Source organism: Zootoca vivipara, chromosome 8 (genome assembly GCF_963506605.1).
Source record: "Zootoca vivipara chromosome 8, rZooViv1.1, whole genome shotgun sequence".
Lineage (NCBI taxonomy): Eukaryota > Metazoa > Chordata > Lepidosauria > Squamata > Lacertidae > Zootoca > Zootoca vivipara.
In genome coordinates, this window is record NC_083283.1 from 73,257,932 (window position 1) to 73,276,528 (window position 18,597).

Below are 18,597 nucleotides of genomic sequence, written 5' to 3' on the forward strand. Positions count from 1 at the left end.
CTCCTTAGTGATACAGGTGTCTGTTTTCCTTCCACCCAGCTAGGCCACTGCATGTTTCAGTGGGTAGACAAGTGATCAGTGACCCTATATGCCTCATATACTTCCTCTCCTCTCCTACAGTGCAGTCGCTGTTGAGGAGAATAAGCTACTGGCTATCGTAGCTGCCAAGTTCTCCCTTTTTTAAAGGGAAATTCCCTTATGCTGAATAGGCTTCCTCACGAGAAAAGGGAAAACTTGGCAGCTATGCTGGCTATTGAGAACTGAAATGGGTGATCACTGGAGGGGGGTGGACTTCATAGGGAAGCCCAATTCTCACTGCAGTGAGAGAGGGCAGGTGGCGGTGGTAGTGGCAGGTGCAGTGGTGAGTTCTGTAGAACCCTGCTGCTGTGCCCCTGTCTGTGAGATATTAATTCTAGAGCTTTCTGGAGTACAGCACCACAGCTCTGAAGCTGCCTCACACATGTTCTACCTCTGCCAGATATCTCCAAAGCCCAGATGATTTGGCGATATATGGCAGAGGTAGAGCATGTGTGAGGCAGCTTCAGAGCTGTGGTGCTGTACTCCAGAAAGGACATGATTTTCACTGGTGAAGCAAGGGGGCGGGGTTGCAACTAATCTTTCCCTCAGCTATTGCCTCACTCCCCAGCTGCTCACTCTGTTGCTTTGGCCAATATTCTGTTGGGAGCCTCCCATAGTGGCTGGGGAAACCCAGCCAGATGGGCGGGGTATAAATAATATATTATCATTATTAATTTTATTATTATTAAGCACCCGCTTGGCCCCTGTTCTTTTCTCACTGGAAATTGTGTCATTCCACACAATGGATGCAAAAATATGTGGTTTCACCCTTAAAGTCTCGCCAAGCCATTTTTTTCTGTGAAGTTGTTACCATTTTTTTAAAAAAAAAATAGTTTGGGTTGGTGTTTTTGTGATATTTTAACTATGTAATGGATTTGAATTGTGTATTGTTGATAAAACAGCAGCCTCATTTAGAGACGGCAAGGAAGACCCCTCCTACACTTTGTCCCACGGCGAGTTTCAGAGCACATGTGAGGGTTCAACAGGAATGCTTGTATTTACTGGCGCTGCGCACTGAGTGAATTTTGTCATTCAACAAAATTAAATGACTCCGTACGCTGATAGGTATGCCAAAACTGCAAATCCTATCACTTGAAAGGTGGGGAAGCATGAGTTTCACTATTACTGCAGTCATTATGAAGTGCAACAAGAAATCATGACATATATTCTTAAAATAGATTGGGGTGATTTATTTTAGTTTGCCATACACACATCATGAATGGTGCTTGTAATCTTTATTTTAAAACATTCCTTGACACTGTTTCAAGTGCATTTTTTATACTTTATATGATTATTATTATATTCCAAAGAAGTCTCTATATTGTACTTGTTCAGTCAGCAGTCCAGTTGTATTAATAATAGTAATTTTCATTGCTCTGTGTACTCAGTTCTTTTCTCTGTGCCATTGTGTGAATCCACATGACTTTTGCATGTTGTTTGGCATTGCAACATCCCTATAGTAAGCTGGCTTTTTTCACTTTTGGTCCAGTGGAGACCCAAATAGTCTTAACCGTGGGGTTTTGCTGGCTGCGTTGCTTTTTTGCCTTTGGAGAATTTCTCTGAGCTTCCGCTTGCTGCAGTATTATCCAATAGTATTAGTGCTGCTTTATGCATAGGGAGAGGCTAAGTAGAACAAGTCACCGACTCTCCATATTTGCCTGTGGAAGCAAAAGCAAAAACAAAAGAAAACAGCTGGTTTGTCAGTGTGTCTAAAGTGGCTCAAATCAAGAACATCTGCATGAGCAGCCTGTGGCAATGCTGGGTTGCTGACCCATTTATTTCCCCCACAAACATATGCTCTTTTGCTCTGCAACTGATATCAGAGCTCTCACTGCCTGCTAAATGGAAAGAATTCAGCCCTCAGAGCTGCCAGTTGCTACTGCACTCTGCATTTTTAGACATTTTGCTGATTGTACTTTTTTCTTTCTCAGTGGATGCTCGCTTGTCCCGGCTCAGTGATTTTCAGACTACGTTCCTCCAAATTCTAGGGTTGTTCATCTTGAAGTTCAGAAATGGTGGACTGGCTTCCCTGAAAGTTAGCTTTGTGTCTAGCGGTCCTGACATTGCCCTACATCAGGCTTCCTCAACCTTGGCCCTCCAGATGTTTTTGGCCTACAACTCCCATGATCCCTAGCTAGCAGGACCAGTGGTCAGAGATGCTGGGAATTGTAGTCTCAAAACATCTGGAGGGCCAAGGTTGAGGAAGCCTGCTGCGACGAAAGACCCTTGCTTCCGTCTTATTTATTCTACCTCTCACTTATTAACAGAACTAACAGGGATGGTCTGGGGTAAACCGAGCCCCCCCCCTATTGCTCCCCTTAGCCTTTCTGTATTCCCTCATGCACTCGAGGGTTTTATTCTATTTCCTCTTCTTTTATACAAAAGAGAGTCCTTTTCCAGCACAACCGTGGCCAGGTACCTATTAACAGTTCAGGGCTGTATCTGAGACTATCCCTTGTGTCCGCAGTATAGGGAGTTCTGCCTCTAAGAATCCCTTTCTGTAAAAGCTTGCCGCTTCCCTGAGGTAACTTTATGACACCCTGGGTCTGTCTGCCTGGCTCGCCCTCTTGGTGCACCCCAAAGATACAAACTAACAGTTCCACTCTTGAAGGAAATGTTGTCCTTTTAATGGGTGTCCTCATGAATGGTAATAACCTTGTTACTCATGTACTAGTAATAACCTTGTTACTCATGTCTTCTTTACAACCATCTCACACTTCCGCTCCGCAGCACCCTCTCAACTGACCAAAGGGCTTTCCCTTATCTTTAAACATTCAGCCATTCCCCTCCCCTCATGGAATGTCCAGTCAGTCGACACGGAGTCTGAGTTAACCCTTGATGGGTCGGGTTGATAAAGCTATAACAAACAGCGTAAAAACGCCACACCTGCCCTACATTATAGCAGGGTGCTGCATGCATACCAGGACAGATTCAATAATATGGCAGGGCCCCAAAGAACTGGTCAGGTTTCTCATGGGACAGAGAATGCACCACACAACCCTCTTCAATTCACATGGGTTTGAAAGCAGAAGCAGAGAAGTTCCTCAGATGTTGAGCCCAGATATCATTCCCAGGATGCAGATGCAAGTCATTGTTCTAGTCCAGGCATCCCCAAACTGTGGCCCTCTAGATGTTTTGGACTACAATTCCCATCATCCCTGGCCACTGGTCCTGTTAGCTAGGGATCATGGGAGTTGTAGGCCAAAACATCTGGAGGGCCACAGTTTGGGGGTGCCTGTTCTAGTCCAAACAGTTTTCTTTGTCTTACTGACATTAGAGTTGCCCCCAACATTTTATCCCAAACACCTGAAGCCAAAACCTCAAGTGCAAGTGAGTTGATTTTGTTAAAATTTGTATACCACCTTTTATCCGAAGATCATAGGGCAGTTTACAAAATAAATATATGAAAACTGAACACAAAATACAGAACAAAACACAAAATCAAACAAATATCCCACTTCTGAGCAGAATGATGGACACCGTTAAGAGGGGTGTGTGGTATATTTTGCTGAAACTCTTGGGTTCCCCTCTGACATCTCCCACTAAAAAGAACCAGCAAATGAGGCTTGCCACTGCCAGTCAGAATATGCAATCTTCCATTAGATGCACAAAGATTTTGACCTGCTTTAAGGCAGCTTCCTGTGTTCTAGTACTTCAGGATATTGAAAAGAGTCAATAATTAGAACAACAGGCACAAACAGAGCAATAAAATAGCAACTGACAATCCGGAATCCACAGCAAAAGATCTCCTGAAAAACAAAAAAGCTCTTGCATCCCTGTTTGAAAGAAAAGAGGGACAAACAACCCTCTTCTTCATCTGAGAGGTTATTAACAAGAGGACTAACTGCTGAAAGCAAATATGCAGATCAGGGCCAAGTACACAAATAATTCTGGGAGAGAAAGGGGTCTCATTTTGTTTGACATATTTTAACACATGGCTGCTTTTGCTCTTTGTGATCAGGAGGTTGCCCATCGTTTGAATTAAAGGTAACCAACATTGTTGATCGCTTAATATCAAACGCCATGCTCTTAGATGTTATTTTGAAGCCTCTTACTTATGCGTCAGCATGTCCTAGCTATTACTCAGGCGCCTCCAATGTACAAGGAATGGATGGACTTTAAATGAGTAAATCTTGAAACAGAAACTGATGCTTGCCTATGTTAGACACCAAAGCAAATACTCTGCTCTGTCTTCCTAGACACTTTCTATCAAATCATTTGCTGTGCACTCAAAAATCTCATTCGCCAGATGGGTCAATTGCAATTTTGTTTTTCTGTTTGCTGGCTGAACTGAGGAAATAGTTTCTTCTCAATTTATAGTCCCTGTTATAGATAAAAGAAAGTTATTGCCTATGAGACTGTCCATATCTGCATCATATATATCATTAAAATAGGCTATGGAATTTGGAAGCCATAGTTTGGTCAGGTTCCTCATCTTTAAAGGTGAAGAAAATCTGGAGAGCCTTTTCCAGCCATTTTTAATGCCTCCCCCCTATAGTTAGTGTTGGTGCTGACCTTTAAAGCCCTAAATGGCCTCGGTCCAGTATACCTGAAGGAGCATTTCCATCCCCATCATTCTGCCCAGACACTGAGGTCCAGCATTGAACACCTTCTGGCAGTTCCCTCACTGCGAGAATTGAGGTTACAAGGAACCAGGCAGAGGGCCTTCTCGGTAGTGGCACCCGCCCTGTGGAATGCCCTCCCACCAGATGTCAAAGAGAAAAACACTCCCAGACTTTTAGAGGACATCTGAAGGCATCCCTGTTTAGGGTAGCTTTTAATGTTTAACAGACCAATGTATTTTAATATTTTGTTGGAAGCTGCCCAGAGTGGCAGGGAAACCAATCCAGATGGGTGGGGTATAAATAATAAATTATTATTACCGGTATTATTATTATTATTATTATTATTATTATTATTATTATTATTATTATTATTATTATTAACAAACACTTCTGAGGTGCAGGGGGAGTGACTTCAAGTGCTGGTCTTTGGGATTAGTTATAAATGCATATTTATAGGGGTCAAGATATCACCCAGTTGCTCCCCAACTCTGCACTGCCAAACTGCCAACCTATGAGGGTAATGGGTATCGTATGGTGGGGCCCTGAGGCTTGTTCCTTACCCTGTTCAACTCAGTCACATGACTTATCAATCTGGGGTAAGTTAAACTAGCAGGAAGGGTGGTGTAATTCAATTATAGAACCCTGTTCTGCATCTAACACACTTAGGCCATCTCAGCCAGAAACTACTGCTGAACCAAGTTTGGCTCTGGTGTAACTTAGCATCACTTTAACTTTCATTGGCTTGTTTTAAGACAGATTATTGTGTATGGGATTGTTCCCTGGGTGCAGGTAAAGGGGGGGGGGAGCAAAACAAAGACCAATGGGCTAGGAGTGAGGAGTCCCCCCCCCCGGTGCATAACTGGGAGTCTATGACTTTGCCCAACTAGCAAAGGAGAGAGAAACCAGAGCTTCTAAGGCAGCAGTATAGTTCCAGAACTGCATTTGCAAGGACCACCATTTGCAAGCCACTGAAGAAGAGAACTGAACCAAAACCTGAGGGGTTTTATCTACGTTTCTTAGCACTACCAAGTTGAATTTCCATTGTGTATATTGCATATTATTTATCTTGCTTAGTAGTGTGCCTCTCGTGGCTTTCTGCTGCTGTTTCAGTGCATTAGCATTTTTATAAAATTACATGCTTATGTCTACTGTACATAAATAGTTCACATAACCGGCTTGATTACATTCATGTGGCGAGTAGCAAAAAGAAAAAAGAAAAAAGCACTAGTCTATATTGCCTCCTTTTCCTTTATACTGGTGTTTCTAGGATGTTGATGCCGGCACTTGCCAGGAGTCATGTTACATAGGCAAGGATTGAAGCTGCCCTGAATGTGCCTGTCTGAATCCTCATTCTCTAAAGCTAATCCTGTCTTTTGTGGAGCATAAGCCCACATTAAAGGGCTGCCATATGGCAGGAGATCAAAGACCTGCAGTAACCTTGGGATTTCTGCTCCTTGGGTGAGCTGGGTTTGAGGAGTTGTGCGTGTTTTGAGATAGACCCCTGAATAACCTTCCTGCAGGGTGATTAATACAGTGGCAGAAGCAGGTGACTTGAGGGATGCTATGATTTTGCCTTGAACAGAATGATTCTATGCCCCCTGTTCTTTTTTTTCCTTTTCCCTGCTTTAAAAGGAGGTGAAAGGATGATCAGAATCCAAAATAGTGGAACAAGAGAAGAAAGGAAAAATTAGGGACATTGAAACCCTGCCAATCAGTAAATGAAATAGCTAAATCAGGCCCAAGCAGCTTGTGACTTACTGTGGTCTAGTTGACCTACCTAGCTCTACCATCTAACTATCTATTGCAGCCTATGGCTTCTTACACTCACGACAGACTCTCCCAAGTGTCCCAATTTTCCTGGGACAGTACCAGATTTACAGAAGCTGCCCCAGTTTCTGATTTGATCCCAGACTCTCTTGCTTTTCCTTAGGACATTCCTATTTTCATTACAGAAATGTTGGAGGGTATGGAGTTATGTGACCGCACCAAGCCATCGAGATAAGTAACTATGCAACCTTTAGAAGGCATGTGAAGGCAGCCCCGTATAAGGAAGTTTTGAAATGTTTGATGTTTTATTATGTTTTCATATCTGTTGGAAGCCACTCAGAGTGACTGGGGCAACCCAGCCAGAAGGGTGGGGTAAAAATAATAAAGTTGTTGTTGTTGTTGTTGTTGTTATGGAATAGGACATCCCTATTTTGATTGGATAAATGTTGAAGGGTATGTCACTAGGGGGAGAGGGAGCAAAGCCAGAGCATTCTGCTCATTTATGGAAAGCCATTAATCATGGGTTTCTGTGACATGCATACCGGCCCAGCACAGGAAATACTGAACTAAAATGACTTTGCATAACACAGTTTCATATGATCCTTCCTCCAACCCCCAGGTTATGGTCCCAGGTAGATAATCGGAACAGGAGGTTTATAGAGCTGCAGGAAGGCTATTTTTAGTTTGGTTATTCACATGTTGTGCATGGACCCTCTTATATGATTGCTAGGCTGCATTCCGCTTGCAGACCAGAGTTAAATCAGCTGCCGTTTCCCTTCCCTCCCAAGGCCATACAGTAATTGCCTGAGAGTTTCTCCCTCTTTATATCCTGTTTATTTTATATATTGGTTCTCGTTCATTTCCCAAGCCATTTCCAGGTCAGCTTTCCTGCTCTTGGCACTATGTGCTAGCTCCTTTCCACAGGGACATCGGCACGCGCATTAGTCACAATGCAGTCTATGGGATTTAATTGCCTCAGATGCAACTTAGTCTTGCAAAACTAATCTGGCTTTACCCAGATTAACCTGTTTACATTAATATCTAAAGCCCTGCGGAATTGAATGGCGGCGTTACTACTTGCACTTTAGCCGTGTCTCTTTGTTCCGGCTGGATTTCTGAGGAAATTAGACATTAGCTTCAGGACGTAATGACAGAAGCACGGCAACCGGGGGTGGTACGGAATGTTTTCTTTCTTATTGTGGCTATTAATTCATATATTCCAGCAGAGTGAGTGCTCTCATCTCTGATGTGCGAATTTAGGAATGGAAATAAAGCTCATCATCTACAAATTTAAATGCTTGGCTTTTAAATGTTGTAGCCGAGTGCATAGTAATCAGGCTATCTGTTAATACCTGATGACAGCTTTCCCTGCCAGATGTTTCAGACTACAACTCTGATCAGCCCTGACCAGCTGGGGCTGATGGGAACTAGAGTCCAAAACGCCTGGGAAGCACCAGGTTAGGGAAGCTGGTAACTCTATGGTCTCTCCAAATTCAGAGGCAGTCCTATGCTGGTCCAGCTCTACATTCTTCCTACCCTTGAGGGGCTCCCCACCCTTTGGATGGGTGCATTGGAGTTCTCTTCTCTGGGTGGCTCCCCTGGTGACATATGCCACCAGATCAAAACAAGACTGGGCAAAGGAACAGTTCCACCTCCAAATCCAAATCCACCATGGCGGATCGGGGGTTTGGATTGCTCTGCCCAGTAATCTCTCATCCTCTCTGAATTGTGAGTGCATTTGTCACAAGGATTCAAACCAGATTAGTCCATGATTAAAAACCTAACAATTTCCCCACCATCCTGGAAGCATCTCTGTCCTTCGCACCTCTGTGCATCACTCCCTCCTGGGTCAGGTTCCTGCTTTAATTTGGAGAAATTCCTCATAAGGAGTTTGTGCTGGATGCAAACAAACAATAGCATCAGCTATAAAAAGCCTCACTATGTTTCATTACATTAAGAACAATTGCATTTCATGAATGTCCCCAGCAATGGAGGGGGGAATAGATGGAGGCAACTAATTGGACCCAAGGAAGAAGAAGAAGAAGAAAACTCAGGAGCATTCTGCAAAATACAAAGAGCACTTTGGTTTGTTTCTCCTGTCCAGGTTAGTTATGCACTAAAGAAAAGGGGCAGTTAAAGACTGAAGAGCCACCATAAATCATTCTGAAGTCAAACTGTTATTAGATATGTCAAAAACTCTGAGTTGATAAAAGGGGACACCTCAGATGTTGTTTTCTTTGAAGCTATTATTTTCCACTTTCCTGCTATTTTAGACCAGGTAAATTTTCAGACAAATAATGACGAAGGCAGACTTTTGGTATATATGTCCTAAAAGTATGTGTGTTCTAGAAAAGCATTTGTGTAATTTAATTGGTGACTAACTAAAATATTCTGTTTCATCCTTTTATACTACAGTGCTGAGAATGTTCATTCAGAAGTAAGTTCCATTGAGTTCAGTGGGGCTTCTTCCCAAGTAATTGTGCATAAGGTTGCAGCCTTTATTTAATGCTTGGATTCTGATTGAGGTCATTTAATGAAAAATGATTTATAGTCACCAGAATCATGCACTGGATGTGCCCTGGGGGGTGTTCCTGCCCCATAGAATAATGGTTGTTGTTTTTTGAATAGGCAACAGCCCACTCCATCTCCAATGCCATAGCATAAGCTGCTTCTGAAATTTCTTCCATTTCAGAAGTGGTTAGTGGAGACCACATAGCTTAAAAAATATATTCATATTAAATTGTGTAAACCAGTACCCCATCCTGGAAGGAAATGGTTACATAAAATTGTAAGCACTAGCAAAAATAATTGGTGCTATGTACAAATGAGATCCATTTTACGGGTCATACCCTCCATTATTAATTTTTTGAGGAAGAAAAGAAAATGCAGTGTGGATGTTGAAATATATACAATTACTTTTAAGGACGTGACTATTATTTATTCCGGCAGTATTGGCTCATGTGATTAGCATCATGTGAGGGGAAGAGTGAGGCTGACAGTCACACCATTGTATTCTTGCTGCCCCCATCCCCTGTGTATTGAAAAATAACACACGGAGCCTGCTGTATACACTTAGGCTCCCCATGCAACTCGGAACTCGGACCGTACTGGGATCTAAATGACTTGAGTAGTCTACAGACACACAGAAGGCTCTTGACTTCTCCCTCCCATCCCAATTTGTGGATAGTAGCTAAGTGGAGGCCACAGAGTGTGGCTCTGCATTCTCCCTGATGCAATTGTTAGAAAAATGATGGATAATCAAGGGGATAGTGTGTCAATCAGTGGGCCACTACTAGTGAAGAGTGGGCCATGACCATAGATGTGGGTGGAGTAGGTAGAGTTCCAATGTATCTCCAGAAATGGTGTAAAAGAAAAGGTAAAGGTAATGGACCCCTGGATGATTAAGCCCAGTCAAAGGCGACTATGGGGTTGTGGCGTTCATCTCGCTTTCAGGCCGAGGGAGCCAGCGTTTGTCCATAGACTGCTTTCCGCGTCATGTGGCCAGCATGACTAAACCACTTCTGGCACAACGGAACACTGTGACAGAAAACACTGGAACACTGTGACAGTGCACGGAAATGTCGTTTACCTTCCAGCTGCAGCGATACCTATTTATCTACTTGCACTGGTGTGCTTTCGAACTGCTAGGTTGGCAGGAGCTGGGACAGAGCAATGTGAGCTCACCCCGTCGTGGGGATTTGAACCGCCAACCTTCTGACTGGCAAGCCCAGGAGGCTCAGTGGTTTAGAGCACAGCACCATCCGCGTCCCTAGAACTGGTGTATCATATATTGAAGCCTGCATGGGCCTCCTCAGAACATACCCATAACACATCTGCTTGCTTGGGTGGCTTTGCTCTTAAACATCTCACAGCCCATTCAGTGTTCACCTGTCAAGTGGTGGTGGTGGTGGTCTGTTTGAAAACTTGCATCACAAGCACATGCACACTGAATCATCAACCGTATGGCATGCAGCTATGGCAGTGGAGTGGCCCAGAAACCAGCTCTGATACCACGGCCACCCTCAGTTGGGTGGAGGACTACCTTCCTACCGTGAGTAGAGCACTGTTCCACAGCTGAAGTGGCAGCAGTCACAACTGTGGAGGCAGGGCTGAAAGGCAGTGAGGCTATAATTGAAACCATGGCTTCCATAATGTGAGGGGTGAGAATAAGCAAAGGAGGAGGTGGTGGTGGGTGCCATCTGGAGTGAACAGAGAGTCCTGACAGGGGGCGCATCACACCAAATGACTTCTACAATAGGAAACTCAGAGGGCCCTGGAGTCCATAAGTGGGGTGAAATGAAAGCTCCTGGATCAAACCTGCAAGCTTGATGTGCACCATGCTCTAACCCAGGCTTCCTCAAACTCGGTCATCCAGGTGTTTTTGTCCTACAACTCCCTGTTGAATGGTTTAAGTTAAGTTTTAAGGTTCATTATTGTTTCACAAGATGTGTATCTCTTTAAAAGCCAGAAGTAAATGTCATGACCTAGTTTTGCAGCTGTGTGGCAGTACAGCAGGTGATGTTAAGTTTTTTTTTAATTGAGCTGTGTCAGCAATTGGGTATAGTATATAAGGAGCATTGTGTACCTCTCTCAGTACCCTGGTGGGTGGGTCACTGAATGGGGCATGGTTTGTAGTGTTAATGTAACTTCTGTTATTTTCTATAATTAACCCAAGCTGAAGATTTATTTTGCATTCTCTTAATTATGCGCAGAACATATAGCCGTCTCAGCATGCTTTCTGCAGCACAGTTAAAAGGTAAAGGTACCCCTGACCATTAGGTCCAGTCGTGACCGACTCTGGGGTTGCGGCGCTCATCTTGTGTTATTGGCCGAGGGAGCCGACGAACAGCTTCCAGGTCATGTGGCCAGCATGACAAAGCTGCTTCTGAAGCGAACCAGAGCAGCACACGGAAACGCCATTTACCTTCCCGCTGTTTATCTACTTGCACTTTGACGTGTTTTCCAACTACAGCACAGTCACTCAGTTTAAATTTCATAACACTCCCATGATCCCTAGCTAGCAGGGATGATGGGTATTGTAGTCTCGAAACATCTAGAGGGCTGAGTTTGAGGAAGCCTGCTCTAACCGAATGAACTAACTGCCGCTTCTTGGGAACACAGAAAGAACAAAGGATTTATCACAGAGAAATGGAGGAGAGGGGAAAGTGATGGGAGGAATGAATGGTCCAGAGAAAAAGAAGAGAAGCAAAATGATTATTCCAAGGGTAGTCTTCTTCCTGCTTACCTGACGTGGGACTGGCGAGTGATAGTGGTGAGCATAGCATAAGTGATGGTCGAATAGCTAACCAGAGAACAGTTTGTCATCTAGCTCCCCTAAATTCAAGCCCAAGAGTCCACCAAGCTCCCCTAAATTCAAGCCCAAGAGTCCACCACTTAGGAAACTGAGTGAACCTCTGCCTTTTCTAGGATCAGCCTGGTATCCTGAAAACCCTTGGTGGTTCTAGGGATGGCAAAGTGGTTACAAATCAGAACCCTATTCTGCAACTTGGGTTGGATGGGTAAAGAGACAGTGAAGCAACAGAGCCATGCTCTTGAGTACCCTTAAAGCAAAAAAAAGGGTCAGAAACTGCTTTGATGTGCCCCTTCACCAGAACCCTTTCAAAGTATGCCAGAAAATGGGTTGACTGGCTGTCCGTTGTTCTTTTGTCAGGGCAAAGCTGTTGGAATGAATTCATTGAGGTCAAAGAGAGAAAGAAAGCTTTCAAACCATTCTTCCTTTTTGCTTCAAAACATTAGCAGCAGGCTCGTGGGAGCACTACTGGGTCCCACCGAAAATAGCAGAAAGGGTGAAAAAATGTGAAAACTTGATAATAGCAACACCTTTGTTGACATTATCTTTCTTCTATTTTACCACCATTGAAACATAAAATGCTAACCCTTGGATGCAGAAAAGCACTTGAGATGATCATTTTGTTATAAGTTGTACAGGATCTCTTACTGCTTCAGAGTTTGGACACTGTCTTCAGAAAATCAAGAACAAAAAAATGGTATATTTTACTGAAGAAAAGTTTATGAAGAGAAAGGAACAGAGGTAGCTCAGACACATTTTTTCAGTGGCTGTTTTATAACTGGAGTATAAAAAGTACTGTACCTTCAAAGACAAAGGGTTCTCGGAATCTACAAACCTAAGGCCTGGTGATTGCTCTTTCTCTCTCCTCCTCTCCCCTATTTAGGTTTTCCATTAGCAGCTACCTGGGCGATTTTAGCATATTTGGGCATTTGCAGCAATGGAATATAGCATAGATTTTATTACTCTGACAGATTTCACACCTTAGGCTTTGAGCTAAAAAAATCACACAAATTTGACACCATTCACCTTTCCCCGGAATGGCAGATATCCCTTTAGCCCCTGTAGAGAACTGAGGACTTAATACTGCCAACATTTTGTTCTGATCTGGGAAAACTCTTGGTGGGAAAATGGCACAAACTGGACGTTAAGCAGACTATCAGGATTTATCTTAAATTTATCTTAAAGTCTTTCTTTTGCCTACTCCTTCTTGTGTCTTTTTAGCCTATCCCCATGTGTCAGAAAGTGTCTAATATCACATATGAATGAGTTCCACATGTTGAAAGGGCCAACCAGGGTGCACCACTGACCCCCTCCCCACATAATTTTGTGCAGCTGGAAAAGACTATGCACTGTATATTCCTGTGTATAAGACTACTTTTTAACCCAGAAAAATATTCTCAAAAGTTGGGGGTTGTCTTATACGCCAGGTCATATTTCTTATACGGTGAGTATATCCCAAATTCTATATTTTAACTTGAAAAGTTGGGGGTCGTCTTATACGCCCAGTTGTCTTATACGCCGGAATATATGGTACATGGAAAATGAGGGGCATAGCATTTAAAATCCAGAAGACAGAAGTACCGTAATGTCAAAGGGTGGGATCTCCTATTACATGGACAGAATTTTTGAGTTTTACTAAGGACACACACAAAAAAGTTTCATAATCTGTAACAGGCTTTCCCAAATTTGGGTCTCCAGCTGTCATCCCTAGCCAGCAGAACCAGTGGTCAGGAATTATGGGAATTGTTGTTCAAAAACAGCTGGAGACCAAAGTTTGGGAAACACTGGTCTAGAATAAATCCATAGGTCATTTTAGTGCTCAGGATCATAGAAAGAGTTTACTTTAAAGAGAGACATCTACTTCTGACAACTCCTCATTAGTATTACTGAACTATATCACAGTTAGTGACCAACAAGTGGGACCCACAATGGAAGGTTCTGCTCTTGTCGAGTTCTGCTCTTCAAGTTATTATCCTGCCAACTGTGCTGTTTTCCAGGATCTTCCACTTCAACCCCCCTGCTTTTGTGACCTTATATTGCCAAGCACCTCCTTTTCTATACAACTCCATGTATGAACATTGTATCCTTAGAGAGGTGTGGAGAGACCAGTAAGTGCTGTTCTCTGGCCCTTCCCAGTTTGTATCGCAGCTGAGCTGAGCTCAAAGCCACCATGCTTATCAATCACTCATACAGTTTCAGTACAATATCCAATGACTGTTGGTAGGGAAGGGATTTGTAAGCTCACACTAATAATGCTCTAGTTACAGGTAGTAGCCGTGTTGGTCTGCTGTAGTTGAAACATAAAAATCCCTTCCAGTAGCACCTTAGAGACCAACTAAGTTTGTCATTGGTATGAGCTTTTGTGTTGTATCTGTGCATGCACACGAAAGCTCATAACAATGACAAACTTAGTTGGTCTCTAAGGTGCTACTGGAAGAATTTTACTTTATTTTTAAATTTTGTTTCAACTAATAATGCTCATCTGTGCTTGGAGTCATTGGGACAATTCCCTGTTTCTAAAGAGCTTATCCCTTTCAAACATCTCTTGAAAGATGTATGTTTGAAAGATGTAGGTGTGTCTATACAGGCTATGTGATCTTGCGACATTGCTTACCTCCTTTTTTTAGCCTAACCTAAGGACAAAACTTAGCCCTGCCAGGGAACTTGCCTTTCTCGTATTTCTGATAGTCTGACAAATTAATGGGGGTTGCTTTCAGTTCAGGAGGCCCATCCTGGCAAAAGTTGGACAGTTCCTACCCTTGAGCAGTGAATTGCTTTCCCTCGCCAACCAACCAAACAAGCCTGTACCATGATGAAATATTATATTACATGTATTGCATATTTTCATTTCCTTCTTTTCATTTTCTTTTACAGCTGCATTCCAATTCTGACAAAGGCGATGGATCAGTCAAATACATCCTTACAGGTGAAGGGGCTGGGACTATCTTTACTATTGACGACACGACGGGAGACATCCATTCAACCAAAAGCCTAGACCGAGAAAAGAAAACCCACTATGTGCTGCATGCGCAAGCCATCGACAGACGGACAAACAAGCCACTTGAACCTGAATCGGAGTTTATCATTAAAGTACAAGACATCAATGACAATGCACCAAAATTCACAGATGGACCTTACATCGTTACCGTGCCAGAGATGTCTGATATGGGTAAGGAGAATAAATGGGGATCTGTGTTACTGTGCTCTTGATTCTGTGGGCTTTCTCCTGTCATTGAGCAGGTGGTTTTGCTTGCTTTTTTGAGATACCTAGAGCAATGTGCTTGCAATGGTGTGCATTAGTTCCTTTGTGCTGTTTGTGACATAAGGGTCATTTGGAAGGCGCTACGTATTACCCATCATCTTCTTAGAAGCTTGTCGGCTCCTTTAGGATTGCCTTAGATTCCTTTACTGGCAAGGATCCCATGTTTTGTTGCAGCTACAAAGCAGGCAGAACATGAGAGGCTGTTGTCACCACTGCATCTCCATGCTGATGTGGGGGGAAATATCATGCTCTCTCCTTCTCCCCTCTGCTTAATGCCCCTTGATCCCTGGCATCTCTACTTAAAAGGGCTGTAGGTAGCAGAATGGGGGGGGGGACAGTCACACCTTAGAGCAGGAGTCAGCAAACCTTTTCATCATGGGACCGGTCCACTGTCCCTCAGACCTTGGTGGGGGGCTGGACTATATTTTGAAAAATATAAATACCCTGCAAACCGGTCCCGCAGCTGCCTCCAGACTTGGAGCAGGAACACACTCTGTGTGTGCTCAGGAGTATGTCTCGGCACTGCCCGCTCACCGGCATTGTTGACGAGTAGCAGCCACTCCATTGGGCCATCCCCGTGGAGCTCCCAGGTGGTGTGCACCAGGCACTGTGGCCTGTTGTCCGAGGCCAGGTCAGCAGGCAGGCCGCGTATGTGGAGTGCTGGACAGGCGGTGCACAGCTCACCCTCCAGCTGCTCCAGCGCGGTCGCTGAGCTCGCCAGCAGCAGCAGTGCCAAGCCAGGTGCCAGGTACAGGGCTAGCAGGCGCGCCAAGCTCCAGCTGAAGCCCTGCGACACACCCGTCAGGATGCCCATGGCACGGCCCAGACCTGCCTCCCGCCCACCGGCCTCTCCATCTGTGGCCGCGCTGGGTTTACCTCAGCTGTGGGCGGCGAGGCTTCAGATTGGCTGCAGGAACTTCCTGCAGCCAATCCGAAGCCGTGTCAGTATCGCCGCCTGCCCAGAAGCCGTGCCAGCATTTCAGAAGTCAGTTCCCGCGCGGTGAGATGTCCGCAGCTTGTGGGGACTGACCGAGCTGGCGGCAGGGTTCACGGCCAGATTTATGAGCCTGGGGGGCTGTATCCAGCCCCCAGGCCTTAGTTTGCTGACCCCTGCCTACGAGAGTAGCTGTCAGTAGACAGAAGAGAGCTAGACTGGCCCAATAAAGTCAGTATTTTCTGCTTGCTGCATAGTAGTGAGGAGCAACAGGGAGGGAAGTGGCGTTGCTGGTCTTCCCGAAGAAAGCAGTTCTGGAATTTAATCCTGCCTGGTCTCAGGTTTTCCTGCTTGCCTGATGGTGAAAGGGATGATGAGGGTGGCCCTTCATAGAGAACCATTAGAAGCCCACAAACCTCCCAAGGGCATTTATGCAATGTACCTGATTGGCTCATTATTTCTTTCTATCTGTTTTAGGAGCAAAGGGCTGTCTGGCCAAGGTTGGTTAGTTTTAAATGTAGCTGAAAGAGCTCCTTGGGAGACTATATCAGAGTGAACTGAATTGCTGGCCTCTCATAAGCATTTTGATTATATGCACATGAGAGAGATGCCTACATACACCTTGATGGTTTGTCATCACTCTGAATGACAATGATGGTAACGATGATGATTGTTCATGCTAATGCGTCTGTTGTGGCAGACAACATCAACATTTGTTTATGCCTGGTAGGGAGGAAAGAGAAATGTGAATGGTATGGTAATGTCATAAAAGATAAAACTTGCTATGAGCAAGGAAATTGCTGAGCTTGTTCACTTCCACATAAGGTGTGTACAATGGCCCAATTAGTTTGCAGGTGTCCTGTTGTGTAGACGAACCAAGTTAGCTTTATCAAGCTGTGCAGCAAGTGCAGATGAAGATATCCGCTATGCAGATAATTGAGATTTTTTTTTTTAATCCTGGGGTGGCTTGCTTTGTTATTCTTTGTTTTTGCATCAAGTGATAAGAAGCTCAGTGGTATCTCAGTTTCCGAACGTAATCTGTTCTGGAAAACCGTTGGAGTTCCGAAACATTCGAAAACCAAGGCACAAAGAGTGGTCTGCAAATTTAATGGAGAAAATTGAAGAAAAAACTCTCGGCGGAAGCCATTCGACTTCTGGGGTGCGTTTGAAAATGGAATCATTTACTTCCGGGTTTTCGGCATTCGAAAACCAAAACGTTCAACTTCCAAGATGTTAGAAAACCGAGGTACCACTGTATTTGCCTAACATTAGAGCAGATATAATAAAATGTACAGTGGAACCTCGGTTTACGAATGCAGTCCATTCCACGGAGGTGTTCGTAAACGGAGGCATTTGCTCCCCGAAGGCAGTGCCAATAGAGCACTTCTGCGCACGTGCACGCTGCGCAGATCACTTCAGCTTATGCGTGAGGTGCACAGAAGCAATCTGTGCATCCGGCGGCGCGGAACCCGGATGTAAACACATCCGGGTCCGCAGCGTTCGTAAACGGAGGCGTTCATAAACAGAGGTAGGTGTAAACCGAGGTTCCACTGTATGTTCAAATGGTTGCCTATGACCACCCAAAGCCACGCAGAAAACACTTGGATTATCAATAGCCAAGCAGAACAGGTTCTCAAGGCACAGAAGGGAAGCATCATCATCATTATTAAATATTATTATTATTATTATTATTATTATTATTATTATTATACTTTCTATACCACTTCATTTTTTAAAGAAAAAAGTATCAAAGCTGTTTACAACAGTTAAAAAAAAATCAAATAAAACTTTACTGAAGAAAGTCCACTATAAAGTATACATTCAAAGCAACATAACTAACCCGAAACTTAAACGTTTCAAAATAAAACATTGCTAAAGGGAGTCAAATATAAAAGGCACATTTAAAACAGCACAACTGGCAAGAAAATAAAATCTTAAGCATAGAACGCATCTGCTGCTGTTGCTGCGAATCCTGGCAATGCTGGTTCAAGGCAGGCGGCAGCTGTGGAAGTTCAGGCTCAATGACCTGGGTCTGCACTAAGACACAGGCAAGATGTCCTCTGGCCTCTTCGACAGACTCAGCTTTTGTAGCAGAAGTCAATCAGGGCCCTGTCCTCCAAGCTAGGTGGAGAAAGGCCTGCAAGCTAGGGGGCAGGTCTTCCAGGACTCACAGCGAACATGAGAACATAAGAAGAGACTTCTGGATTAGAACAGTGGTCCATCTTGCCCGGCATTCTGTTCTCAAACTGGCCAATCAAATGCCTGTGTGAAGGACAAAGGCAGTAACAGAAGAACACTCTGTCCACCTGTGATTCCTAGCACCTGGTATTAAGAGGCATATTGCCTCTGGAAACAGATGTAGAAAATAGCCATCATGCCTAGGAGTAATATATATATATATACAGTCGTACCTCGGGTTACGACCACATCGGTTTGCGAACAGTTCGGGTTACGAACTGCGCAAACTCGGAAGTGTTTTCGCCGCGCGCGCGTGCGATCGCGCGATCTGCACCTGCGCAAAGCGCGAAAATCGCGAAAATCGCGCTTTTCGCATGCGCAAAATGGCGGCGCCCATCGCGTTCGGGTTACAAACTATTCGGGTTACGAACTGCGATCCGGAACGGATCGCGTTCGTAACCCGAGGTATTACTGTATATATATATATATATATATATATATA

At 44.2% G+C, this 18,597-nt stretch overlaps 1 protein-coding gene across 1 annotated transcript in view; it reads left to right on the forward strand.

Annotated features, from left to right (window-relative positions):
• Positions 1–18,597, forward strand: part of CDH18 (cadherin 18) — a 232,617-nt gene that overhangs the window by 92,315 nt on the left and 121,705 nt on the right. The window contains exon 4 of the mRNA XM_035126031.2: positions 14,596–14,890. Coding sequence (XP_034981922.2) covers positions 14,596–14,890 — 295 coding nt within the window. The remainder of the gene's footprint in view (positions 1–14,595; positions 14,891–18,597) is intronic.